This window comes from Notothenia rossii (assembly GCF_949606895.1).
Source record: "Notothenia rossii genome assembly, chromosome: 11".
In the NCBI taxonomy this organism is placed as follows: domain Eukaryota; kingdom Metazoa; phylum Chordata; class Actinopteri; order Perciformes; family Nototheniidae; genus Notothenia; species Notothenia rossii.
Window position 1 is genome coordinate 14132385 of NC_136910.1, and position 27893 is coordinate 14160277.

The 27893-nt window shown below is 42.4% G+C and overlaps 3 protein-coding genes across 4 annotated transcripts in view; 1 reads left to right on the forward strand and 2 right to left on the reverse strand.

Annotated features, from left to right (window-relative positions):
* Positions 1 to 272: 272 nt before the first annotated feature.
* Positions 273 to 4032, reverse strand: hpdl (4-hydroxyphenylpyruvate dioxygenase-like; the record flags this gene model as incomplete). Of its 2 annotated transcripts, XM_079660004.1 has the most annotated exons (6): positions 273 to 1572; positions 1723 to 1850; positions 2851 to 3002; positions 3094 to 3260; positions 3350 to 3417; positions 3841 to 4032. In XM_079660004.1, 6 exons carry the CDS (start codon positions 4030 to 4032, stop codon positions 1371 to 1373), a joined length of 909 nt encoding a protein of 302 aa, XP_079516130.1. In that variant the 3' UTR covers positions 273 to 1370. The 2 variants fall into 2 exon arrangements, with proteins under 2 accessions (XP_079516130.1, XP_079516129.1); XM_079660003.1 differs by having other exon boundaries at positions 3350 to 4032.
* A 957-nt stretch (positions 4033 to 4989) lies between these two features.
* On the forward strand, positions 4990 to 21539 carry zranb1a (zinc finger, RAN-binding domain containing 1a). Its single transcript, XM_079659720.1, has 10 exons — positions 4990 to 5311; positions 5783 to 6638; positions 10730 to 10917; positions 11931 to 12084; positions 12943 to 13014; positions 15142 to 15340; positions 16157 to 16277; positions 17418 to 17547; positions 19805 to 20034; positions 20605 to 21539. The coding sequence occupies exons 2-10, from the start codon at positions 5807 to 5809 to the stop codon at positions 20839 to 20841; spliced, it is 2163 nt and encodes a 720-aa protein (XP_079515846.1). The 5' UTR covers positions 4990 to 5311; positions 5783 to 5806; the 3' UTR covers positions 20842 to 21539.
* A 450-nt stretch (positions 21540 to 21989) lies between these two features.
* The window catches only part of LOC307025125 (C-terminal-binding protein 2-like), a 91082-nt gene continuing 85178 nt past the window's right edge, over positions 21990 to 27893 (reverse strand). Inside the window, 3 exon segments of the mRNA XM_079659721.1 lie at positions 21990 to 23783; positions 25748 to 25865; positions 26380 to 26507. Coding sequence (XP_079515847.1) covers positions 23603 to 23783; positions 25748 to 25865; positions 26380 to 26507 — 427 coding nt within the window. The 3' untranslated portion in view covers positions 21990 to 23602.

Below are 27893 nucleotides of genomic sequence, written 5' to 3' on the forward strand. Positions count from 1 at the left end.
CACTTTGAATTCTGTATGTGGGAACATGTAGGATGTTAGGTGAACTTAATAATAAAGTGGTCATTATTCAGTCTGTTTATATGAACAATAGCAGAAGTGATTATGATAGAATAATACACTTTATTTTATAGCACATTTCAAGCTTATTCACAAAGTGCTTTCAAATAAAACCTGAAATAAATGTAAACAGAGAATGATATTAACTAAAAGCAGGAAATTAAGCACATAAAACTAGTGTCAAATAAACAAAATGTTATTAAACGTAAATAAAATCACAGAAAAGCAGTTCTTTATTTATGTATCTGCCTCTTGGAAAGACCAGAGTATGCCAAGTGTACACATTAAAGAAAAACAAAAACTAGCAATACCACAGTGAAAACATCAAGTCCTGCATTTGAAAACATTATTCTTAGCAATATGCAGCATGGCGTTTAAAAAAAAAGAAGAAAAAAATCTAAATAATTACAATTGCCACTGTAAGTGTATAACATTATTCTTAAATCATAGAACTATTATCAACGCATTTACATATTATATAAAAATCCTGTTAATATTGTATTTACAATATAACTTTCATGTTAAGATGTAACCATTCATAAGTCAAAATGATGCAGAGATGCTAATTCATAAAGCTAATTCAGTGTAAAGCACTTTGAACTGCAATCCCCTGTATGAAAGGTGCTATATAAATAAAGTTATTATGTATCTTGATCTTTTACTTAAACCTAACTAGCGGCACAACAATGTAATGTATATTACATTCATGGATTGTTAGTACAGCTGTAAAAAAATAAAATAATGAATACAATTGTTCCAGTACTATGCATAAGCACACACTTTCTGCTCACTGGTGTTTACCTAAGACCTAGGACATTTGAAGAGCTCTTTTTCTGAAATGTGGCCCGACCGCATTCTAAGTAACAAAGAGCACATTATCTTGGGGACGGTAATTGGTCTTCACTACTCTGTGAGTAACAGATTTATTGACGAACAGTTGCTGTGAAATCAGTCGGTTGATTTCCTTTAACAGAGTAAAAACATTTTTTTTTTTTACCGCTGCAGGAAGTGTATTTTTTGGGAAAATTTCAAGTAGATGTGTACAATCTGTTTTTGTATCATTTTGTTCATAGTGCCGTTTTTTTAAACAGTACAGTCATGTTCAAAGATAAATATCAATACAAAATATTGTACTTGTTATCAGTGCAATGTGTAACGTGAGTAACCGATTCATAAACTGAAATAAAAAGAAAACTACAAATATATTACATATTTTTTACGTTCCGCATATTCTTTCCCCAAATATGTGCTCTCACATAGATTTTTTCAAAAACAGCAGATAAATAAATCCCTTTAAAAAACATTTACGTTCACTAATACTGGCCAGATTGCATCGTTTTTTTGGATCCCTCTCCTTGAGAATCCACTGTTTGATTCTCCATGTGCGCCTGCACCGACCTCCACAGGGCCCTGATGTTCCCCTCGCCAAAACCTGTGGCCCCTCTTCTCTCTATCAGCTCGAGAAAGAAGGTATCCTCTGTAAAGAGTGGCTTGGTGAACAGCTGGAGGAGGTGTCTGGAAACAGAAAAAACCAAGGTAAGGACAACCTGTTTCACTGGGTCACCGAAGATACTGAAAAATGACCTTGTTGACCTGATAATGTCTACAAGAAATTACTTAAAATGTGATGCATGGGCTATTTAGAGTAGCAAGATGGCCTCTCACCTTTTCTTCTCACTGGATGTTGTCTGTGGTAAGGGATCCTGGCACAGGTCCGTGTCCAGTAGAATGCCATTCTGCGCCAGCAACTGGGGACTGTGACCCGCCTCCTCAATCTCCTGCTGTTTTCCAACCTGTCACACCACACAAGATATGTAGAGCAGTTGATAACTAGCATAGAAGATGACAAATATGCAAATATAACCAGTATATGTTACAGTCCATTACAAAAAAAGCGATAATCAGAAAGTGCTTTTAAAAAAACACCAAGTAGGAAAATCAAACAGAAACCCCACAGATAAACCCAGATAAACAATTTGTATTTACTATTATTCAAAGTCAGGCTTGCAGTCGGACTTAAAGATGTTGAAGACTACCAACATTCTAATCTCTAAACCTGCTGTCTACTGGTAAAAGGGTATGCTGCCGGTTATTGGTGCTTTAAAAATTGGACTAGGTGTGTTTAAATGTTAGAGTTGCAAATGTATAAGCCGGTACCGCTCTGCAAATTAATATTTTAAAGGCCACCTTAAACTATCTTGTGTGTGTGTAATTTTTATTTGATTACAACATTATAATTTTCCGACTTGTTGAATAAAACGTGGCCAATTTCTTGCATTTATCATGTCAGCATTAGCTTATTTTGTTATGGCAAATATGGGATTGTGCAGTTCTGTAAAAGTCAGTCATACCTCCGTGTAGGGCTCTGCAATTTATCGTATTTTAAATCGCAATTACGATTTTGGCCTGCCACAATTACGAAAACAACATAATCGAAGAAAACGATTATTTTGCTTTGCTAGGTTGTGACAGTGCACTGCAACATATTTGATCTAATTTATTTGTATTTATCATATTTATATATGTTTAGTAGCTTGGTATTTATTATTTTTGATATTATTTATTTAAATATATATGTATCATTTATTTTAGTATTGGTTTTTCAGTTGGATTATATGTTCAGGGTAATCAACAGTTAAAAAGAGACTGTTCAAATTGTTATTTGTATTTGTTTTAAAGTTCAATACATGGATGTTTTCAAAGTCAATGAATAATCGTATTTAATAATCATGATATCAATTATTGACCAAAATAATCGTGATTATGATTTTTGCCATAATCGAGCAGCCCTACCTCCGTGTAGTAGGCATCAGGAGGGGAGAAGAACTGGACCCCAGCATGAGCCATTGCCTGTGCACTGGAAACAATGTCCTTTGTGTACAGCCCAATGTGCTGGATCCCAGGGGCCCCATGCTGCTCCAAGAAGGTGTCAACCTGATTCTTGCCTGAAAAAGGTACAAGCAAACAGTAATGCAGGTGTTTTAATCTTAGAAATTATAGTAGAATTCAATTAATTGAAGATAATAATATTATTACCTTGTCCGGGCAGTGATTCTGCAATGACGAACTTGCAGTCAGGCTCTTTTTTGTCCACCGAGGGGAGAGTGATACCTGCTTCGCTGCATTTCCAGTACTCCATGGCGGTAAGGCGTAGTCCAACGTCCTTGTGGTTCACTACAAAACCTTCATCCACATCTTCATCACTACTCAGAAGCACAGTACTATGTATTACTTCTTACTTTCTTACTCAAACATATATAACACAGCAGTATAGTATGTCTTGAATGCTCACCTTTTAATGAAAAACCTCTGGAAACCAAAGAGCTTCTCATACCAGCTCATGACCTGGTGGGTTGATTTCTTGGGACAGACATAAGTTATGTGATCAAAATGTGTGATTGGACAAGACAGGTCCTCCTCTGGCAAGCAGTCCTTTTCAATGACATCAAAGCCTGGCAGGAAGCTCCCCTTGTATTTAGTCCTGTCAATAAGTGTGTGGCACACATTGCCCACAATAGATTTAACCACAGAGTATGTGACAGGACCCCTCTCGTCCTGAACTGTCGTGGGGGGCACCATGAAATTGCAGCCCAGATTGCGAAGAGTACTGAATGACCTTTCCACATCCTCCACCTCGAAACACACATTGCTCACAGAATCCACCGGGTAATGTGGGCTGACATCGTACAGACATTTTATAGAGTTATCCCGGTCGTTTTTCCCCACGTTGACCGGGTGTAGATCAAATGCATCTGTAAGGCGTAGCTCTTCATTCAAACTCACACCGCTCTGGTTTTGTCTCTCATTCACGATGAAAACAGCCGCTCCTTTTCTGAAAGCAAGCTGCCTGGACGTGTCCGTAAGTCTGGTGGCAAACAAACTAAACTTGAATTTAGAAACAAGGTCGCCAGCTACTTTTTCCGCGTTAGAAACGTGGAGCGAGATGTGGTGCAGCCGTTTCAAGAGAGCTGCCATGTTTTGGATGTGACGTTTTGGATGGCGTCATACATATGTAACTGTAGTAGGCGTGTCCACTTCACTGTCTTATTACTGCGATATTCATTTAGGAAACTGTACACTTTTAAACGTAATAATTGTCTAATATGTTCCCACTTTTTTTTTCCTGTTTTCCTACAGTTGTTGCAATGTACTTGAAGTCTCAGAATAAATCAGCTGACAGGAAGTAAACATTGATCTATTCTGTTGCCTATAGCAAAACAATTCCATTGAAACTGTCCATATAATTATGTTTATGCATAACTGTGTTAGAATATCCAATATTGCTCTCAAATGAAAAACTATTATTTTAAAATGAGATTCAAAGTAGAGGTCAATCAGAGGTTATTATCAATAACCGACTTAAACAACTACAAATGCATGTTTTCCTTAACATTCAACCTTTTTTTTGCTTATTTATATAAGCAAATAAATAGACAAATGTTATAACATAAGTTATATAATATATATTTATTGTGTACAAAATAATTTCATGGAAAGGACTTACATAATTTTGTCATCGTTCATTTATAAAATCATTACATTTCTTCCCGCATCCACTGTATGAAAAAAGCTTTAGGGTTTTAGACTAAGTTCGCTTATTTTACATTTGTTTTGTTAAATATAATGGGAATTATTCCTGTGTTTTAAAAAAAAGATTATATAATAAACAAATGTTGTGCCTCATATTAAAAGAAAAAAACATAAAGGGGAAAAACTTTAGAAATAGTTTAACCAAAATAGTAAATAATTCTGCCAGTCAACACTTATGAAAGGTTCATACAAACTGGGAAATGTGATACATTTCCCAGTTTGTATGAACCTTTCATAAGTGTTCGTACGTTTATGTACAGGGGGTTTTCATATTTCCGAAATGTCGTGAAGGCAACACAGTACTTTCTTTTCATCCAATTGCATTGAGCGCTGAGCCAGATGATTGGCGACGAAGGCTAGCGTTTATTTTGGCTCAGCTACTCATTTGTCTCGCTGTCGACGCCATTAAATAACACGGAGGCTATGTAAACCATGGAGTGTCGCATATTTATACCATGATTCAAGGAGTACAGAGGCTTTGCCAACGTGGGGTTTATTCTGCGAGAGGTTAATGTGTCTATAAAGATAAACATGTGAGACACCGAAGAGGTCGAAATAACTCGGTTTGGGAAAGGTTTGATAGAGCTGGAGGAGGGGGACTGTACATAGGGTTTGTTGTGGTTTTCAGTTTCAGCACTTCAGAAACAGGCGCAGCTGCGAAACGGTAAGACTCTCACATATTTTTCCTACAATATACCAGACTATAGCATGTTATATGATTCTTCTTTCTAGAAAATGTCCATTAACTGTTAAAATACACGGTAACTATGTGAGCTAGGTGGTTAGCTCGTCAGCTAGCAACAGTGTAACATACTACATGTTCACGCCATAAAGCCACCCGTCATGGGAAACAAACACAGGCTGTTAGCATGCTACATACTGTTACTGATCATTAACAGCCGCCCAGGTTATTTTAATTCAATTTCAATCAGTCAACAATCTCGATTGTCATTGAAGATACCCAAACAGATGTTGTTTAGTTTATAATCTGCTGGGATATACTCGCGAGAACTCCATGCAATGTCCTTTTTGTTTTATGTGTCATAAACGCAAAATCACATTTGTTGACCTTCAAGATTATTAAAAAAGATTTAGTTCATGCCTGACATTTAACTACGTGTATTTATCACCTCAGTTTAACCATCCAAAGTGATCAACAATGACAGAACAGAAGATAAAGTGGGCCTGTGACTACTGCACATATGAAAACTGGCCATCTGCAGCCAAATGCACCATGTGCCGTGCACATAAGTCAAGGGGTCCCATCATCACAGAGGAGCCTTACAAGAACATGCCTGATCTGGACCCTAGTCCAGGATGGGACCCTCCCAGAACTGAGAGTGGTAGCCACCTCCTCATATGTCCTGACTCCAGCGCTCGGCCGAGAGTCAGGACAGCCGGGATGGCTGAGATTGCCAACAAGTGGTCCTGCCAGATGTGCACCTACCTGAACTGGCCCCGAGCGTTCCGCTGCACACAGTGCCTGTGTCAGCGGGCGAGGACCAGCAGCCCCACAGAGACCCCCCAGACTTCAGGCTCCAATGCAGGCTGTCGTCCCGCTCTCCACTCCCCTGTGGATCCCTGTGAGGAATACAATGACAGAAACAGACTCAACACTCATCAGCAGCACTGGATATGTACAGCTTGCACTTACCAGAACTGGCCCACTACTGCAAAGTGTGTGGTGTGTGACAGCCCCAAGCCCAACAACCAGGAAGCCATAGAGCTGGGCGAGACTGCAGATCCAACACCTATGATCAATATCCAGGACAGGGCTCGGTGGAGGGGCAGCTGCAGTGGGGGCCAGGGCCAAAGGAGGTCCCCTCCACTGCCCAAGAGGGAAGACAATGTCAAAATGGACTTCCAGAGGATAGAGCTTGCAGCTGGAGCCATGAGCAGCAGAGACGAGCAGGAGGTTGACTTCAAGAAGCTAAAGCAGATTAGAAACCGAATGAGGAAAACAGACTGGCTTTTCCTCAATGCATGCGCTGGTGAGTTTTCTTACCAAATTAATTACAGCAACTTTGATAATGAATTGATTGATTAACGGAAAAACCAAGCATCTTATTGCAGCTTCTCACAATATATGTTTATTCTAGCATTTTAAACGGATACCCTTTTGGTTCTTGGAATGGGATGGCATTTTTCACAACCCTACACCCTTTGTCCCCTAGTTGCTCACCTGAAAGGTTTCACTGGGACAAGTCATTAAAGGGGAAAAAAGGATACAAATGTGCATTGTCCCCCCAACCTTTAGTTTTCTTCCATAATGTCATGCTTAATGATGACTGAGCAGGATGCTCCAGTCAGAGGCAACCATTTTTGTTAAAATGTCCAAATATTTGTAGTTTCCACATAGTTGTATTTCATCACAGTGCAGGTGGCAGCTCACCCTGCAGGCGAGGGTTGCACTCAGTCATTATTGAATGTCAACATGTCACTGTTTGGCCTCCAAATATTAGAGTACAACAGGAATTTGTTCTAAATGTGTGCATCCACAAGCCCTATGAGGAGAAGTGTTTAATTTCACAAGGTAGTGCTCTCCAGGTGAATAATATCCGCCGTAGTGGAAGGATACTTATCATAAACAGAGAAGAAATGATGCTGAGTCAGCGGTGTAAGGATGTGAAGCTAAAAGGCTTGTAGTAATTCAATCCAACTCATCGCTGGACCCCTCTCCGCCCTTGTTCTGCCACTGAGAGTGTCTTTGAGAAAGTGAGAGGATGTGTGAGTGCCGTGCAGCCGGTGGGGATGAATGGGCCGTCTGGGCAGCACGGGGAGAGTGTCGCCGTGGACCAGAGACTCTCCTGGCTCGCAGTCTAGCCACCCTGTACACAGTGGCGCTTATGTGCTGAGCCGAGGCCCTAAGAGGCAAAAATAGACTCGACAAGACATGAACACCTGTCAACAACAAAAAAAGTTGCATGAAGGCAGCACATGATCATGTCCTCATGACCTTTGCACCGATTGCCCTTTCCTGCTCGTTGTTATGGAATAGGAAACTCGACACCTTTTTGTTCTTCCACCATTGTCGTGCATCTACCTCACATTTCAAGCTCTTGATTTCATTCTAAATACTACTGTGCCTCTTTAATCATGCCATGTCAGCTGACTTTTCTACAGTTGGGCATTTCAAAGTGTTTGTCACTGGAGGAAGTGGCGGAGTCGTGCAGCACATTATGACAAAGCCAAGCACTTCCTCTGCTCGCAAAACTGGATTTCTCCTCGCTTGACTGTTTCTAGGTTAATGTTTATCCAGAGTATTTGGGCCAAAATGGGATGATCCCATTGATTCCACTGTCCCACAAAAGGAAGCAGCCTGTTTGAAAATTTCCTTTTTGTTTACAAATGAACCGGCCTGTCTTGCCGTTGCAGATAATATTTAACTTTTTAAACATGATATTCTTATAGTATGATGTCGCTCATTATGACATTTACAGTTTATGTGATGTCCAAAATGATGATATGGATTTGTGCATTGATATCTGTCCAGATTGTCACCCCTGGTGTTCAGGATGCCCCATTTCTGGCTGTTTAGGCGGTTTGGAGACTTGTATAGACTGATCCCGGCATAATGTTAAGGTTTTTAGAATGTGTCCCAATTCCACACAATTTATGAATCTGCTAAAGAACACATTATGTGCTAATCTTAATAGTATACTCTGGCGCTTAATTTAAGAAACATTCATGTGAAAAAAGAACGCAGAGGACAAAAAGCCACGCATTCTGTAAGTCCAGGGAACCTCAAGGCTCGTACTCTTAAAGATGCAAATACCGGCTTAAGTGTTTCATTTATTTTACTGAATGCAAGTGGACTGAGTTGTTAACCAAACTGCACATTTGGGACATTACTACCTATTTAATTAGCACAAAAAGATTATTATTATTATTATTATTATTATTATTTTTCCACATTTAATTGTGTTGTCACATTCTGCCATTTTATTTTTTTGTTATTATTGAATTGGACAATATAGGGCTATTTAATAAATACAATAAGAAAGTGAGGGCCATGACATGCAGCATAAAGCACTCATCATGGTGTTTTTGCAATTTGAGACGGCACAGATCAACAACACATTCAAGTGCACGTAATGTTGGCATTTCATAGAGGGAATGCTCAACATATGCAATGTGGCATTGGTACACACGTGACAACACTAACCTAAACCAAGCCCGTGTAATGTGCATTTTACTTTCTTTATACACAGGAAAACCGGTTAATATAGTGAATAACTTTTATTTTGAAGGCTCTTCCTCATCATCCCAGAAGTTATTTTGCAGCCAAAAGCATTCACCATCCATTTATGGATCAGTGTTATTAAAGTAAAGGGACGAGACGTTCCAGGTGCCGGTTCTCTCAAGGTAACGGTCCTCTCCCTGCGTCACCAGCCTCCCATAAGGCAGTTTGTTAGAATTAGCGAGCTGCTGCAGTGTGCTACCTCGCTGCTGCTCATTTTACTCACAACAGATGTTGAGACTGCTACGTCCAGAGGGGGGAGGGGGGGGGGGGGGGGGGGGCTAATCTGCACAGACTGTCCTCTGTTTGACAGAGCTCTCTGATAGCTCTGCTTCATAAGCTACACTGCTGCTCTGCTGTGTCGTAGCCTGAGTGATAACTGCTCTCACACCGGGTCAGCTAGTGGATACATCTAGAGGTCATCTGAAATGTGGATTTACTTCACGAGAGGCGTTTACCATGACATATTTGAGCATTTAAATCTCTTGGAGTTGAGTTTGTGATGCTAATCCTGCTTGATTTTCCTATTAATGGCTTGTGACTAAGAAAGATGTGTTAGCACAGGTTGATGGATGTTTCTGCAGCCCTTTCATTGAACATGACGAGCTGTCTGTTAAATATTGCTTCTATTACAAGCAAGGGCACAGAGTTGGAACTGCTCCAAAAGCCAGTCTAATCCATTAACATGAATAGTGCTGGTTTCAAAAGGATTCCTGTCTTTCAACATTCATTTTTACAGTTGTGTTTGATAAGTGAAGTAAGACTATTTTTTATCATGGAAGATTCGCATACACTCAGAGGCTAATCTTTTAGGTACACACCATCATGAATACTACCTTTACAAAGGTTATGTTTAGTTTGAAATAGTTTTACAGAACTGTTTAACTATGTTTACATTTCAAGTTGACTTTAAGCAACTGAGTGCACAGGCCTTTGGATAAATTGTTATTCTGAACGGCACTGTTCCTTCTGCCTTAATCCTGGATAGTAAACAATGTAGGTGTGTATCTAGGGTTGCAAAGGGGCGGAACATTTCCGGTAAGTTTCCATGGGAAGTTAAACTGGGGACTGTTGGAAATAGTCCCTATTAGAAACTTTCCATGGGAATAATGGGAACTAACTGGGAATTGAGGGTCATGTAATCAAATTGTATCATATCCAAGCATAAATATAAACATTTGGTTTTGTCATAAGAAAACATCCATTATGACATTTCAACAGATTTATTTGTAAGTAGAACAGAACAAGTTTTTATTATTTTATTGAACAATCATTTGTTTAATTGAAGAACAAACGAGCTGCAGCGAGCCGTTTAGTGCAGAAAGTGAATACTGCTGAATACACATACTTTACAGAGATGCTGTATGCGAAACCAATGTGAGTTTGGAAAATTGCACAGTATTTTTCTATTTTAGTATACCTCAACAATGGAATTATGATCAGTGGAAATGGCCATGACACCTCTCCTTTAAATATGACTTCTAGAAATCCTCTGTGCATGTGATGGAGGAATGCACAGTGCCTGTAGGGGGTGTGGTCTCAATAGCCATGCAGTGAGCAGTGTGCTGTGTGCATGTGATTGAGGAATGGCATGGATATTCAAGTGTACTTGAATGGCATCCGTTTGTTTTAGTCAAGATTATGCTAAAATATACTTTCCCCAACTATATTTAAGTTCCCTATGAAGAGCCAACCTTCCATTTAGAAAAAGTGGAAGGTTTCCAACCCTATGTGTATCCCCTCCAACTTCAATAGCCTGTGTACACAAAATCCTGGAAGAGCAACTGCCCTGATCCATTTCGACATCCTATTTTCTGACCTTCCTTCCTCCCCCTGCTGCAGGCGTGGTGGAGGGAGACCTGGCAGCCATAGAAGCCTACAAGTCGTCGGGCGGAGACATCGCCCGGCAGCTCACTGCAGACGAGGTGCAGCTCCTCAACCGCTCCTCTGCCTTTGATGTGGGCTTCACGCTGGTGCATCTGGCCATCCGCTTCCAGAGGCAGGACATGCTCGCCATCCTGCTCACAGAGGTAAGCCAGAGCTGTTTGTCTTCACCACCACACGGAGGTTAAAGAGGCCCTTTTAGGCTTTCTGGGGTTTTTCCTTTCCTGTTATGTAGGTTTGTGTGCATGTAAATGGTCTGCAAAGGCAAAACATCCCACATTCTGAGGGTGAAAAGAGGGGATGCAGCACATGAGCAAGATAAAGCACTTTTTGAACATTAAAGCATGGAGACATGTCACAGTTGAAGCATGAAATACAAATATGAGCCAGAAAATTAGCATAATATGTCCTCTTTAAAGCTATACTATCTTATTTGAGCAGGTGATCACTTTATTAAACCATCTTTACACATATTTATGACACCATGCCGTGGAATCAGCAGCAGAATCAGATTGAATATGTTCCTCCTCCTATGAAGATTATCGACTCTTTTTAATAAGAATATTCTTCACAGTTATTCAATGAAGTGTGTTATTTCATTTTAAAAGTCCTGAGTGTTTCTGTAGTTTTAAAGCAATTCTTCTCCTCCTCAACTTCGCCAGTCAATAATTGTTCTGTGTCAGAATCGATGATCTAAAGCAGCAGCCTGTAATGCCTTTAATTACAGCAGAAGTGCACTTTAAGGATTAGGGGGAGGATTAGCCTGGCTGGTGCTGCCACTGCCTGCTGATGGACGTGATGCCACAGAGCGGTCTGAAGGAGGGCACGCAGCGATTAGACGAGCCCGGAGGCTGCACTGTGACACAGGTCACTGAGGTCAACAAAGAAAGATGGCCTCGGCTCTGTGTGGCAGAATATCTTTCTCAAAATAACAAATGCATACAACATGTACACTATTGCATTTTATAATTTCTTAAGAAGATCCTGTCATTAGTTGGCTACACTGATCATCCTTAATAAATGAAAACATGCAAGGATATATTTAATGTCCTTTTTGTTTTTCAAAAGTTCCACAATATCCCTAATTTTCAAGTGTGATCAAGCTTCAGTTATTGTATATGTACCTGTAACTTCAAATGGATCTGTGTGTGCCCTGCAGGTGAACCAGCAGGCGGCGAAGTGCATCCCGTCCATGGTGTGTCCCGAGCTGACGGAGCAGATCCGCAGGGAGATCGCTGCCTCACTACATCAACGCAAAGGAGACTTCGCCTGCTACTTCCTCACTGACCCCGTCACCTTCACCCTGCCTGCAGGTACCCCCCACATCCTGAGGAGCAAATCACTTTGCTTTTGGTCTTTCTCGCATGTGTTCAATCCTTTAGTCTGTTTAACCTAGAGTCATTTGGCTTCTTTTGCTCCCACTGACTGAGTTTCTTGTAGCCTCAATAAACACCTCAAATGACAAAACAACATCAAACCCTTAGAGGAAGATTGACATTGAACACTTTTGCTTGCAAGGACATACAATTAAAGAAGTTGTTTGGTTTAAATCCCATGCATAAGTTTCTTCTAAACATCGTAAATCTTCAGTGTGTGATTTCCCTCTCACGAGATCTGAGAAGAATAACGTCAGTCGTTGTTGTGCAGCGTTGCCGGGGGGACAGCAGCTCAGTGTCCCCGTGGCGTGACGTCTTCACTGAAATGACATGCACTTTGTTTTCAGAGCGTCCAGTTGTATTCTGATTCTGCGCTGCCTCTGGGATGAGAGATTATGCAGGCTTCACTGATAGATTCACATTTTGTTTTCATGTTAATGCCAACTATTTCTTTGCAGGTTGAGTTTGGCCAGAGACCAGCTGCAGGGCGCTCTCCACCCCCCCCCCCCCCCCCCCTCCCCCTTGACAAAGCCACTGCCATTCACTATTGAGCCGGAGAATAGCCACTAGTGTTCTGGCTTTGTGTGTGCACAGTTCAATAGACACACAAACACAACATGCTGTACAGAGCCTGTGTGTACAGTGTGCTATTGACATAATGTCAGCCATTGAATGGAATCGCAGAGAACATCCCCTCTGTGTGTCATTACTGTAGCGATTGTGTTGCCCTCAGTGCAGCGCACCATTAGTTATAATGAGCATCAAAACATGATATCTCCTCCTTTTGTCTTCCAGATATAGAAGACTTGCCGCCTGCTGTCCAGGAGAAGCTGTTTGATGAGGTTTTGGATCGAGATGTGCAGAAAGGTACCAAAGATTTGTTCATTTTTATATCTGGTTTCCGTTTTTATCCCCAATCTGTATTTATTTAAATTCAGGTCCATGTGTTTAGTACCTGCTTCCCCGACCAGCTCACCACTTCCTGCTTCATTTTATATCCCCTCTCCAATAACTGCTCTCCCCCCCCTCACACTTAAAGAGCAACTTGCAGGTTAGAGACACCAGTGAATAAATGTGTAGGAAAATGATGAATACACTAGATTTTCCCAAAAATATACAGAGATATACACTACAGTGACATCTGGCGTCGTTTTAGTAAGACATTTTCACTTCCGCATAAAAAAGCCTCCGCGTGTGACGTAACATGGGGGAGAGCGGCCGGTCTAACGTATGAATAAACATGGATCACAATGCTAGTTTTGACACTGAAGAGGTTGAAAATATATATTTGAATGCATATGATTTATAATTATGAGCCTGCTAGGCGTCCAAGACACCATGAGCAGCCAAGGATTAGAAAAAATAACGGCCATCGGAGAGAAGTTGAGCTGTGGTGTGAGGAGAACCAGTGGAGAACTGGGCAGCTATCTTGGTGAGTGACCGGCGTTAGCTACAGAATGTTAGCTAACGTCACATCACAACATTGTAAAGTTAGCTATCATATATCAGGCTATAACTAAAGTAACATTGATAATATAGTAACGTTACTGGCAGGACTGTTGATACTGATCCATAACAGAAACTATTGCGCAAGTATCAGCCGTATCTCGCGTTACCTAATGCAACTCAACACTCCGGTGCTGTGTACTTGACGATCTGGCGGAGAGAAGTTGTGGAGCCTCCGTTGATATGCCGTTGTAAATGGCTTGATGGAAAGCAGGTGTGTAGTCGGGGAGGGTGCACAGCTGATTGCAGCAGGTGAGTGGAGGTTGAGCCGGGAGCCAGGAGTGACAGCCACCACGCCCACACAAACAACACAGACAGGGGGAAACAAACAAACACAAAGGAGACGGCTGGAGCAGTACAGCCACCACAGCGTTACCTAATGCAACTCCACACTACGTCTTACGGTGCCGTGTACCGGAGGGGAGAGAGAGAGCAGCGAAGAGGGGGGGGGGGGGGGGGAGATGTAATACGGTTTTCTGATAAAGCTGTGGAGACGGAGTATGTGCTGCAGGGAGGTGGATGCACAACGCACCCAGGAACGAACGCGAGCTCCGGTCCTTTACCCGTGAGGGAAACTGTGGACTCAATGCCCTGAAAGGCTTGAGTTTGTGTAACCTGCACAAACACAAGCTCACCATGATTACAAATGGTGAAATGCAATGTAACATTACCGAAAAAATACCAGCTCACTAAATCACAACCGCTCAAACCAACTACAAACTACTACCGCGGATTGAGCAGAGAGGGAGTCCGAGAAAGTTGCTCCCCCATGTGACGTAATATGACGCGTTTGACGTATGACGTTAAAAAAAAGCAGTTTTTAGTAACAGAGCTCAAAACGGCTCCTTTCCCTCTGAATTCCTGCCCTTATGTCTTGTAAAACATATAAAATCCTGCATTAACATTTTTAATTGTAATTTTCAGGCAAGGTTAAGCATAAATGTAGTCAAAACAAAAACCTGCAAGATGCTCTTTAAGCAATGACTCTCTCCCAGCACTGCACCACTGTGTGTGACTGCTTTAAACAATCATGTGTGCTGAAGTTCAGAGGAGTCCTGTGACCTATTTCTCAAACTGGGTTACTCATGAGAGTTTCTGGTTGTACACAGAACACAGCTGAGGAATCAGTTTGGGTGTTTTTAGAAATGTTTCAGGAGAAAAGAGAATGATGATTTATGCATTTCAAAATTAGTTTCTGTAACAACCAGCTGCAGCAGATGCTTCTATAAGACACTCAGCGTAGGATCTGCGCCCCCATGCTGAGTCTTTGTTAACAGATTACCCCCCCCTTTTCATTCTGGTTGTTCCCATAAACCCAGTCTTGTTTGGTCATTTGTCAGCTGAGGAAAATAAATATTCCCGAATGGTTTTCTTTAATCTTTAAAGTTTATACTTGGAAATCCTCTTTCTCTATTGGAGACATTTCCACACATAACTGTCTGGAACATGGCTTTATGGACCCCCCCCCCCCCCCCCTTGTGTCTGTAGAGCTGGAGGAGGAGTCTCCTGTCATCAACTGGTCTCTGGAGCTGGGCACCCGGCTGGACAGTCGTCTGTACGCCCTGTGGAACCGCACGGCCGGGGACTGTCTGCTGGACTCGGTCCTGCAGGCCACCTGGGGGATCTATGACAAGGACTCTGTCCTCCGCAAGACCCTCCATGACAGCCTGCACGACTGCTCCCACTGGTGAGACCCTCCGACCCACACAGAGCCTATAATCATACAATCCAAGAAACATGCTATGACCTAAAACGCCATTTTTTTATTAAGCAACATGCCACATATCCAAAGTGTTGTTGATTTCTAGAGCAATTGGATACATGGACTCTGGGTAATCTGAATAAACTACTTCTAAAATTATGAAAAATACTTCAATTTGACACATACATCTCCCCCAAAAGAATGTGTGTAATTGGTATTAAAACTAAAAGGTAGTTAAGACCTAATTATTAAAGAAATGTGCAGTTTAGCATATAACAAGGCCATCCCATTGACAAATGGTTGCATTTGAATAAAAACATTTTAACCACCAAGTATCACAATGTGGTGACAGGTTTCTGCCTTGTTTTGTGGTTTTGCTTTCAGGATCGTTAATGCTGAGGTTATATTTAGTTTCGTTAGATCAAGGACATGTGGATGCACGTCCTAAAATGTGCAAAATGTTGTCCTTGTTGCTGCAGCCAGTGACCCTTTGAAGCCTTGGTGGCAGTTTAGTGGTCAGAGGCTCAGGGGAGAAGCATTTCCTCAGGATATTTACATACTCCGATCACAGACGGGTTTGATTACTCACTATGCAAACTGAGGTTTTTGCTCATTATGTACAACTAGTTTTCCTTTTACTGCTAAAATGTTTATTTTACTCAAAGCATTTAAAGCCAGGTATTTGATGTGATATGCCGTACTGTTCGTTAATCCACTTCCTTTCGTACATTCTTGTTGAGATACTGTAAATATGTTTGATGAGAATGAACGTTGAAAATATTGTCATGTCAATGTTTTTAGGTTCTACACGCGCTGGAAGGAGTGGGAGTCGTGGTACTCGCAGAGTTTCGGTCTGCACTTCTCCCTGAGAGAGGAGCAGTGGCAGGAGGACTGGGCGTTCATCCTGTCTCTGGCCAGCCAGGTAATTACGGGGTTCCTCTGCTTTACTCACATCCTCCGCCTCACTATCAATCCTCCCAGTGTGCTGTGGTCGGACTGTAAGAGGCTGTGAGCTTCTTAGAAATGTGTGAGGAGATGGAAGCGCTCTCACAGGCTGATGGCAGCTTAATGACCAACGAGTTGCTTTACATTTCACCAAATGACAATGCGTGAGTTCCTCTGAACTGTCACACATGTTTAAGGCCTTCCTTTCAAAACCCTGCGTTATTTTAGTTTTCTAAAGAATATTAATATACCCTTTTGAACCCGTGTCCTTTCACTGTAATTTACAAGCGCCCCAAACTCTTCAAAAATGTTTTTTAATGACCTAAAATTGAGGGGAGGTTCAACCTTCTTCTAAATATTACCAAGTTGAGTTTTGTTTCAAACATACTATGATCTACTTACCCTGGCTTATTCATTATTTGTATCAACATTCTGAGGTAGAACGTCTTAATATGGATGCCATGTTGTCACTGCACAGACTCTCCATTTGAAACACAATCACTTCTGAGTGAATGCACAAAAGGCTAGCAGCCTTCTCTCTGTGTATCAGCACCGTCTGTCTAAGTGTTGCTCATTCATTTGAATGACAGCAAAGTCAATGACACTGAACGGCAGACGCAGTAGGAAGGTGGATCTTCTGTGAATGACAGGGAGGACATCAGCAGTTATTACAGATGGAGCTGCAGAGCGACGGACAGCTGTCAGGCTGCTGAGTCGGCACTCCTCCCATCATGTGACCTTGGGATTAGAGGCATTTAGAGAGAGCCACTCCACTGGCAGTACAAACAAACACTGCAAATCCACCATGTGATCATCTGAGATCAGATCCAGAAGATTTGTATATCCATCCCATCATTGTGGATGACTATATTTAAAAGCAGTGGGCTTTCTGCTTATACAACTCAGAGAGGGGGGGGGGGCATGCAAATGTGCTGCAGCGCTGCATGTTCTCAGAGTGCAGCACTCTGTGTTGAAATGTGATCACAGAGGACTCGGCCGGCTCAGCACTTCACTGGATTTCTGCTAAATGTGTGATTGAGGGAAGTCGCTATGACGACAGTTACTCGATGATGTGTAAAACGTTTTTTTGTGTCTCTCTCTCCCCCCCCCCCTTCAGCCCGGGGCCAGCCTGGAGCAGACCCACATCTTTGTTCTTGCACACATTCTTCGCAGACCCATCATAGTCTACGGAGTGAAATACTACAAAAGTTTCCGTGGGGAAACGTTAGGATACACTCGATTTCAAGGTGAGAGTTTCAAATAAATGTTTGTCACTGTTTCTTTCCACTATCTGGTGACACCTATGGAAATAAGTGCTCATTGCCGGTGTGCATCTCCATTCCTGAGATCTGAACAGTAACACCTACTTTCTAATAATGCAAATGTTCAACAGACATTTATTTAATGCAAATCTTTGACAACTGTTTTATCTTTGAACTAGTTGTGACGTCCAGCCCTGCAGGCAGTTTTGTTTTGAATGTTCTGTTCACAAATAGTTTTCATTGAAACCACTTCTGCTAATGAAACAATGATAGTCCCCATGACAACGGACCACAATTAGATTTTTCACTTCTACCAGCTCCACAAATGAAATTCCAGCGACCTTTTGTTATAGTGGAGAGCAGGCAAGAGCAGGATACCTCTAAAGGTCACCAAGATTTCTATTTGATTTGTAAGTATTACCTTGACGTTATATGGGGTTACTCGGTGTACTGACTGTTTATTTAATAAAGACACACCTACAGCAGGGCAGGGGGTTGGCAGCAGCACAAACTGGAGCTGTTTGTTAAAGGAAGCACAGCTGGGGTGCTGAGTCGCTGCGTAACACACAACATTTCTACCTCAGTCAGTCTGTTGTGCTGCTTTTCATTTTTGAATAAATAAAAGAACCTCTCTTTAATCAGAAAGGTAGATTTGAAATGTGCAACCTGACTGCTCATGCTAAAAAGAGAACAACCAGAGTGACTGTGGTTTGCTCTAGTCCAGCGGTTTTCAAAGTGTGAGGCACGCCTCCCCTGGGGGGCGCCAGAGAGTTTCAAGGGAGGCGCAGCGTGAGACGCGAAAGAACAAGAAAAAGACGAGTAAAGTGACACTTGCCCATTTGTGGCTGTCTGTGGAGACCGAGTTCCCCCACCTCGCCAAAAAGGCTGTAACAGTGCTCATTCCCTTCCCCTCCACCTACCTGTGTGAGTGCAGGTTTTCCGCATTGACTTTGATCAAAAGCAAGTACCGGTAAAGGCTGCAGCCAGAGGATGATCTGCGTTTATTCCTCTGTGGATCAAAGACGCAGACTCATTGTTCCCACTAAAGTAGGGGTGAGTGTAATAAGGAGGCAAAGTTGACGTTCAGTGTGTTGCCGGGGGAGCATATAAGGATTTATCCACCATGTTGAAAATGTAAAAAAAAAATGCCTCGAGAACACGGCTTGCGGAAATATACGGGTCGTGCTGCAGCTAGATGTGCCTGTCCTCTGTAAGAAGGTGTCGGCGACTGACATGCAAGGAAGAACGGCCGTCCACAGGCTTTTCCAACTTTAACAACTGTATTAACTTCCAGGGTAGTGAATTGAACATGCAATTGTAATTGGGTGTGTGGTATATTTTCATGCACGGACACGCATGTTCCACAACACACAAACTGAACAACACTCAATTTTCCGATCGCTGCCAGTGTCCTTGGGATCTTGTTATAATAACAAGTGCACGTTACTGATGCAATATGGTGGAGACCATTCGGGCTTATTCTAGAGGGGTGCAAGGAATAGTCCAAGTAGTGGGGGAGTTTTATACAATATGTTTAAAACATAAAAATAAAAAGGTTTAAAAAAGTTATTGTTTAATGTTTTAAGGAGGTGATGCTACTCAGCCAACACACACACACACACACACACACACACACACACACACACACACACACACACACACACACACACACACACACACACACACACACACACACACACACACACACACACACACACACACACACACACACACACACACACACACACACACACACACACACACACACACACACACACACACACACACACACACACACACACACACACACACACACACACACACACACACACACACACAGAGAGAGAGAGGAGACAAGAGGAGAGAAGCAGTCGGAGTAATTTCAAATGGCGGAAGGTAGACAGCGAAAACAGAGCATTTAATTACATTTTCTCTTACTGGACCGCTGTTCTTATGTTCTCTGAGGGGAGGCTCACCTACCCACACTTTGAAAACCCCTGCTCTAGTCCACATTGCACAGTGTGTGTAGTGTGTGTTCTGAGCAGCAGAGGCTGAGCACCAGCACACAGCGGCTCCCCTGCTCTCAATGCCCCGGTTGTTTCCAGTCAGATGAAGCGCAGCCTCTTCTGATCTCGGGTCAGATGAGCTCTGACATCCACATAGTCACAGAGAGCTCCATGCTGATCCACTGTTTAGATACCTGCCTCTGACCTGCTATGTGTGTGTTTCTGTGTGTGTATAGGTGTGTATCTGCCTCTGCTATGGGAGCAGAGCTTCTGCTGGAAGAGCCCCATCGCCCTGGGATACACGCGGGGCCACTTCTCGGCCTTGGTGGCCATGGAGAACGACGGCTACGACAATCGCGGTGCGGGCGCCAACCTCAACACCGACGACGACGTCACGGTAACGCTGCTGCCGCTGGTGGACAGCGAGAGGAAGCTGCTGCACGTCCACTTCCTGTCTGCTCAAGAGGTAGGGACTGATGCGCTATGTGACATTGTATGACTTGAAATGAAGTATATTTTGTATTATATGCAATCTTAATGTGTATTTTCTACCACAAAATAATTTGGTGTTCTACTATTTTAAAAGTATATTCAAGGTTCAAGGCTTTTATTGGTCATACGTACATAGCTACAGTGTAGTTATGACGATGAAAATCTTAGGTCACAGTACATAGTATAGGAACATTTGAACAGATACTACACATGTTAATGAAAACATGAATAGGTGCTGATTTGTTTTATTCTTACTTGCAAGTCACCTTGTTTACTGTAAATGACAGCAGTCCGTGTTTTAATCCGGCAGAAAACAAAGCATAGTTGTGGATATCAAATCCGATATTCAAACCAATGTGCTCCTTTAACAAAAAATTGCTCATTTATGGATAAAAGTTGCTTTCAAAAACAGAATAAAAATATGGTTTCAGGTTACCACAAATCGTTCCCAGCCCTCAGTGACTGCGATCACCAGTTTAAAGATGTCCTAACAAATGAACTGCGTGTGTTTCTGTGTGTGTGTGTTTCTGTGTGTGTGCCTCAGATGGGCAACGAGGAGCAGCAGGAGAAGCTGCTGAGGGAGTGGCTGGACTGCTGCGTGACAGAAGGAGGGATGCTGGCCGCCATGCAGAAGAGCTCTCGCCGGCGTAACCACCCTCTGGTCACCCAGATGGTGGAGAAGTGGCTGGACAGATACCGCCAGATCCGCCCCTGTGCCTCTCTGTCCGACGGAGAGGAAGAGGAGGACGAAGACGAGGAGGAACACAGCTCTTTAATCTGAGACTGGACACTGTAGGCTCTGGGAGAGTTCCTACCTTACTATCTGTTTTTTTCTTTCTTTCTCCAACATGTAAATCTTGAACTTGTAATAATGCATGTGATGTGTGAGCTCGGTGGTGGAAAACAAAAGAAGAAGAGGTACCAGCACCGAGAAACAGAATCCTGATTACTGCTCCTATGAAAGCACATCAAGTCCACTTAGTTAGCCTGTAAGAGTTCTCCTTGTTTGTTATCAAAGTTCTAATCACACCTGATGGAAATACTAAGACATATAGAAACTGTATTTAAGGGAATCCTGAAGCTGCACTAGAAGAGACGTTTCATTTACAGAACTGCCTGTGTGTATGTTGAGGTTTAAAGAGCACCTGTTTTTCTTTCTTCTGATCCCTCTGCAAACCCCTTCTGATGTTTTTGGATTTATTTATTTGTTTAGGAGATTAAGCGTGCGGAGGCGATACCTTTTTTTGTTTTGTTCCGCTCCGTTTTATCCGTGTTCCGTTCAGTCTTGAAGTATTTTATTTTGCACAGATGAAAACCTACATTCTGTGCCGTACAAGTTTACTGACATTTTTACGTGTGATTTAGTAGCTCTTTGTCATGTTAGAGTGGGTGGTGGTGATGCCGGTGGGGAAAAGAAAACCAAACACTGCCTCTTTCTATAGAGTGCATTCATATTAAATTTGACTCACTTGCATCCTCTTTGTTGCCCTTGTTGGTTTCTTCTTGCCTGTAACTGAAATAACTCAAACATACTCTGATGGATGGACATGTTTTTAAAATGTCTAATATAGTCCAAATTAATGAAAGAAGTCGAAAGCTCCCAGAAAATGTTATTTCTCAGTAAACAACGATAGTTACCGGAGCTACAGTGAGCTTTTAATAAACAAAAGGACTCAAATGTAGGTAGTTATCAGCCTTAAAAGATTACATTTTACCCGTGAGACCCAACCCTTTGTTGGTTTTTAATTTAATCATCCGGATGGTGTCACACTTGCTGCATTTCTTTCTTATTGGGACTGATGTTGTTGCCCCCCTGTGACAAAGGATAAAACAATAAAGAGTTTGTTAAAGGAACACATTATCAGGATATTCTCTTCTTAAGTATACAGGACATAAAGTGTTCAAAATCATTCTGGTACAGACAGCTGGTTCTCAGAATCATCTTTTATTTGAACTGCACTGAATGCTAAATGTTCACCTTGTACAAGAAACAAATACAAATACTCACACTAAAAACAAAAACATACTGCTGGCTGCCTCTTGCTATTGTTGGGACACTAAGTAGGAGTTTCTGCTATTGCTCTTACAGAGAGGACGCCCGAAAGAACCTGGCCTTCAATAGAACAAAGAAAATATAAGAAGAGGGGAAGGGGGGGGGGGGGGGTGGATCACATAGGACTATGGTTATAGGAACATTTAACTAGGCAATACAAATCTAACAGGACTCTTCAAAACTCTTTAACACCAAAACCAGGGATGCGCCTTGTATATAAAAATACCACAATGGAGAGAGGAGGGGGGGGCGGGGGGAGGAATATCCAGACTAACCACATTTAGTCTCATCTTTTTTTTTTTGCCCTCAAAGACAAAATTCTGGGAATAAACAATATCAGCAAAAAAGTGTTTTCCTGAGTCATTAAGAAATGAAGTTTGCTTTAACCCTTTCCTGTCTTCAGTGTGAAATGTGCTCAAAGAAGGGAGCGTGGTCTCATCTGTGCACCGATGCCACTCGGTTCATATCTGTAATATCCGTCCATTCAGCAGAAGAATCGGATGCAGTCAGTCACGCCAAACTTTAGTCTTTTTTTTAATGATTTATAAAAAATAAAAAAGTCCTTCATCAGAGTCACACTGACACACCGACTCTAAACTAAAGACAAAAGTGAAATACTTAGCTGGCAGCTCCCCTCTAAATCCATGTAATCTCAAAACTCAGCTACATTCAAATGTACAGTGAATGTTTGTTTAGTGTAACTGCGGCTCAAAAATAATTCCCACAGATTATATTGGAGCAACTTTTGGTGTTAACGCTCACAGGTGCAGAAGAAATTCCTCACGCTGTGTAGAAGTGCCCTCCAGTGGTGACATCTTGTAACTGCAGCAGCTGTCATGTGTCTTATTGCCAGGAAAGGGTTAAAACCCACTCTAGATTACTAAATCGTGTCCTTTTGTTTGACGAATGATAAATATATATAGTCATTAATCCATTTTTAGTCATTCACACTGAAGATTGAAAGAACAAAATAATTCTTCTGAGGCATAATGAGGGGCCTAAACAACACACATTAGTTACATAAGGACGGTCGGAGAGGTGGGGAGGATCAGGGGTCGGTTGGGAAGGGGGGGGGGTTAAGGTCCAGTAGCACATGATGCCAGAGTTTTTTCTCTTGAGTGTGTTGAGATGAGGGCCTACGTTTCCCATGAGCTCTGAGGTGGAGAGGGGGCGGGGACAGAGTCTCAGTCGGGTAATCCCGGAGCGCTAAAAACACTGGACTCTGTGTCCACAATCATAGGCATGTCCCGAAGAAAAAAACAACAACGAAAAAACCCATCATCATCATCATCGAAGAGTAAAGTCGGTACTGAACCCCAAGAGACAGAGAGTAAAAACTAAAACGTTAAAAGTACAAATTCCCCCGGAACACTTCCTTTGTTCCCAGTTGCTGGCTGGTTTAACAGGCAGCCACGTGTGTGTCGTTTCACTGTCTCTTGGTCCCAGTTGGTCGGTTGCGTTGTGATTGGTCGTTGGAACCCTTCTGCTGCTATTGCTCGGTGAGGTGCTCTCTGGTCTCGCCGTGTTTGGAGGGCTGGTTGGGCGACGGGGCCTGGGAGGGGTGTGTACCGGAGGGCAGGGAGTGGGCGATGGGCACCCCCCCCGGCACCATGCCCTCTAACGCCCCTGGCATGCCACCCGGAGCCACTCCAACTACGCCCGGCGGGTATCTGCGGGGGGGCAAGGTGAGAGGTTAGTGTTGCAAAAAATATGTGAATCCAAGAGGGGGGAGGAAGGACTCACAGGGGGAATAGCCCACATTTCGTGAAAGATTCTCTGAGCAAACCTCACACTGATTCTACTGGCTATTTTTCACCAAAGGAAACTACACAGGAAACATGTAAGAAGTCTTATGCTGCGTTTCAGGTGGTTTTAGGAGGATTAAAAATGTTTAACAAAAAGTCATGGTATAGGGAGTCGCAGAAAAGTCATTGTAATACATGTCGTAAATAAAATGTAAAGCATTACATGTCATAAAAAGACAAACTTTAGTATGTCGTAAAAAAAAAAAAGGGTCATAGCCAAAAATATCAGAGAAACGACATACTGTAGTATAGTATGTGGAAAATATCTGAAAAAGTCTATAGTTTTTCAAAATTAAAAATCATATTATAGTATGTGATTTTTTTTTCTTATTATAGTATTTTGAAGGAAAAAAAATCATATTCTAGTATGTCAGAAATTCAGAAATAAGACATCGTATAGTACGTCAAAAAGACCTCAGCGCATATGGTATGTCGGAGGACATGAATTGATTTTAGATCCTGGGACTTTTTTGATGTAAAAAAGAGCCATTATGTTAAACATTCTGTGAGGAAACTTGAAGGCAAATCCTCATAATATGGAGCCCCAGAAGGTTCATGGTAGGACCTCACAATACAGTTAACATTCCTTCTGACCCCTAGAACAAGCCCAATCTTTTTCTTATAAGATAGTATAATGTTTGTGTCTGTGCAGCATTAGGCTCACTTCTCTACCACTGTGGCAGGAAGACTAGCGTGAGTTTATAGCTGTTCTTATCGTCCTTAACCTATTGCAAAGTAATGCAGAATAACTGAGAAATACATTCCCACCCTGACCCCCGGGGGGCTCCGTACAACAACCACTCAACCAAACAGGAGGGGAAACACACAATAGAGTTGTGAGAAGTGAAATCCAACACAATGCCCCAAAAACCCATAAGAAGCAGGAAGCATGACTCCATGAAACTGTCCCTGAATAGCTCTGTCATGCTTCCTGCTCACTCAAAGCTTCCTCTGCCATCCATCTCTACTGAGTCAGTCAAACAGGTGAGTACTGGGGGATTCTAGAAGGAACACACATCAGATCAGAGAGGGTCTTATCCGGGACCTCCAGACTGAGGCTGTGGCCCCGGACGGTTGTATTTACCTGCTCCTGATCTAGGCAATAATTTTGTCTTGGGGGACACCGGCTGTTATGCCCGAAACAGTTTGGTTCACTTGGCTGCGTGAAAAGAAGCACATGGAGGCGGACATGCTGAGATCAGGAAGAGCCGGCAGGTGGGCAAAGAAAGACCTTTCTACTCCTACAGGGGACAGTTAGCAGGGGGGAGGGGGGGGGGGGCACTACCAACTACTGCAGGGCTTCATTAATAACTTGTTAATAACTTGATCAGTTTAAATATATTATAAAACAGTAAATATAGGGGAATATACAAGTTTTTTTTTAGGAATTTCTCATTAAGTTAGCATTCAAATAAAAGTAATTGGGACAGAAATAGCAATTAATCACTAATTACCTCATTCTGTGTACTTTATCACAATACCCTTTGTTTTTGACCCAAATAATGAATGAATACGTTAAAACAAATCACCTACATGGGTACAGAATACTTAAACATCATATCAAATGTACTGAGGTATAAAAACACAACTAAAGGATAATCCAGGGTAGCAGTTTATCTCTGAAATAAGATAAGATAAATAAGAGGTACATTATTGATTGGGAAATGTTTGCGTTGCAGCAGCATAAAAAAACACAAAACAAGGCATTGCACAACGCTATAAATGAGAGAGTAGAATATAAACAATACTAGCATTTAAACATCTCAAAATAGAATTAAAACAGCATTAAATAAAAAGGGGTGTATCTGTCAGACCCCTCCAGTCCCTACCTGTAGGCAGCGCCGTTGAGCTCAGGGTGAACGCCCGGCTGATCCATAACGGCCCAGGGTGCCGTGGTTACAAAGAACTCCTTGTTGACGCAGTTTCTTAAGCTGTCGGGGATACGGCCTGTCACACACACACACACACACACACACACACACACACACACACACACACACACACACACACACACACACACACACACACACACACACACACACACACACACACACACACACACACACACACACACACACACACACACACACACACACACACACACACACACACACACACACACACACACACACACACACACACAGTGTAAAGCATCAATCACACGCTAACAGACTTCCTACAGTGGATGGGTGAAGTGTTAATGAGTTCAGACTGACAAACCTATCAGGCTTGGATACACAAATGCAAATTAAGATCATTTAACGATGTGGATGTTTTTCCGCTGGGCTCTGTTCTGCGTCGGGGAGCTAATGATGACATCTATTAAGAGGTCCAGATTTAATAAAGGCTGCCCGGGGCCTATTGAAGTGGAAATGTGACATCTGGGAAAGAAGGACGTGCAACAGGTCACAGAGTAGGTGGAGGCGGGGGGGAGGGGGGGGTTTGTCATTTTGAAACGTACCGGTGACGGCTCTCCGGATCTCGGTGGCCGCGGCCTCCCTCATCTCCAGAGACGCCTGCTCGCTGTACCACGCTGTGTGCGGCGTGCAGATCAGGTTGGGGGCGTCTTTCAGGGAGCCCTGAGAAAAACTGCAACACACAGGGGAAGAAAAAAGGAGAAGGATTCAAAAAACTACTTAGGAAGTGAGAGCGGATGCAACCGAGACATGTCATTTTTTTGTCATTTAAAATGATGATGAATACAATAAACAATGTCCAGTTCCTGCATTTCTGTTGGATTTGTGTTACTTTACCAGAATCAGAATTCAGTTTATTTCCAGGTACGTTAACACATACAAGGAATTTGCTTATTTGGTATCTGGTGGAGCGAACTATACAAATAACCTTAAAAGCTAAAAAAACTAAAACACTTAGGACGACGAGTATATAAGGCAAACTGCAGTGTATTATATTTCAAAGTAATTTGAGTCGTATGAGCTTCACTGTGCAAAAAGATGAATGTGAAGACAGAAAGACATGAACGAACAGGATTTGCATATGCTTCAAAAGATGAATGGGGGTGAAGGAGTAAATGTAATTTGCAACTAGATAAAGGTGTGACATAAATATGACATCATTTCACTGTTTCCTTATAAAGTGTCTAGGCGGGGATCGTTTAGTTTTAAAAGCTCAGATGATTGTCATAAAAATGTGAGGAATAGAAAGTGGGAAAATAAAAGCTCTGTGGAATAAATGACAGCAGTTTAGCACTGACCATACAGAAGCTGTTATATTGAACATGAGCTCCATCACTTAATATGTGTGTACAGCCAGTGTAGGTTGGTGTTATTAAATATGTCCATGGGCATTTCTTTGTATTTTTGCTATTTATGAGAATACCAATTATGGCAGACATTACTCATAATTGGGGCAATCAGAACACCCATTCATGTGCATCTACTCATTCCAAATTGTTATTTTAACATGAAATGCTTGTTTATAATTTGGGTGACTATTGTCTGGAAATATGGCCAATGGGAAAAAATGTCAGCTCCTTTTATTCACACACTACCACAATCTATTCCAAACTTTCTCTCCCTCCTGTCATGTGGCACTGTGCACAGATCAGCTCCACCTCCCCCTCTAACCTCTCCTGGTTCTGTGTAACGCCTCGTGGCGCTCTGAATCAGAGTCGAAGTAGGGCCAAAGTTATGAAACCCCCCCCTGTTGACATATTGGGTCAGCGGAGCATGAGTTCCAGCTTCATCGGGCTGAGTTTCAGTCTTCCTCCAGCAGCCAGTCAGCGGATCAGCCGGCCAGAAACAAGCAGCCTCCCAACTCCCTGACTGCCCCTGATGCGTGAACACAACATCGACACCAGCCCCCCCTCCCCCCCTGAGACTGGGAACATGGTTCTTAGAAAGGTGGAAAACTTGGAGGCGTGTCAAGCTTTTTGCCCTCCGCTGAGGAAATGGAAATGGAGATTGGATCGGCAGTGGAGTGACGGGACAGCAGGAGGAGATTTGGGGGGTAAAG

Bases quoted from the DNA above. Each gene is read 5' to 3' on its own strand.
- zranb1a (XM_079659720.1), top strand. From the start codon at position 5,807: ATGACAGAACAGAAGATAAAGTGGGCCTGTGACTACTGCACATATGAA. The intron at 6,639-10,729 runs GTGAGTTTTCTT...CCCCTGCTGCAG, and splicing joins TTTCCTCAATGCATGCGCTG to GCGTGGTGGAGGGAGACCTG. The intron at 10,918-11,930 runs GTAAGCCAGAGC...TGTGCCCTGCAG, and splicing joins TCGCCATCCTGCTCACAGAG to GTGAACCAGCAGGCGGCGAA.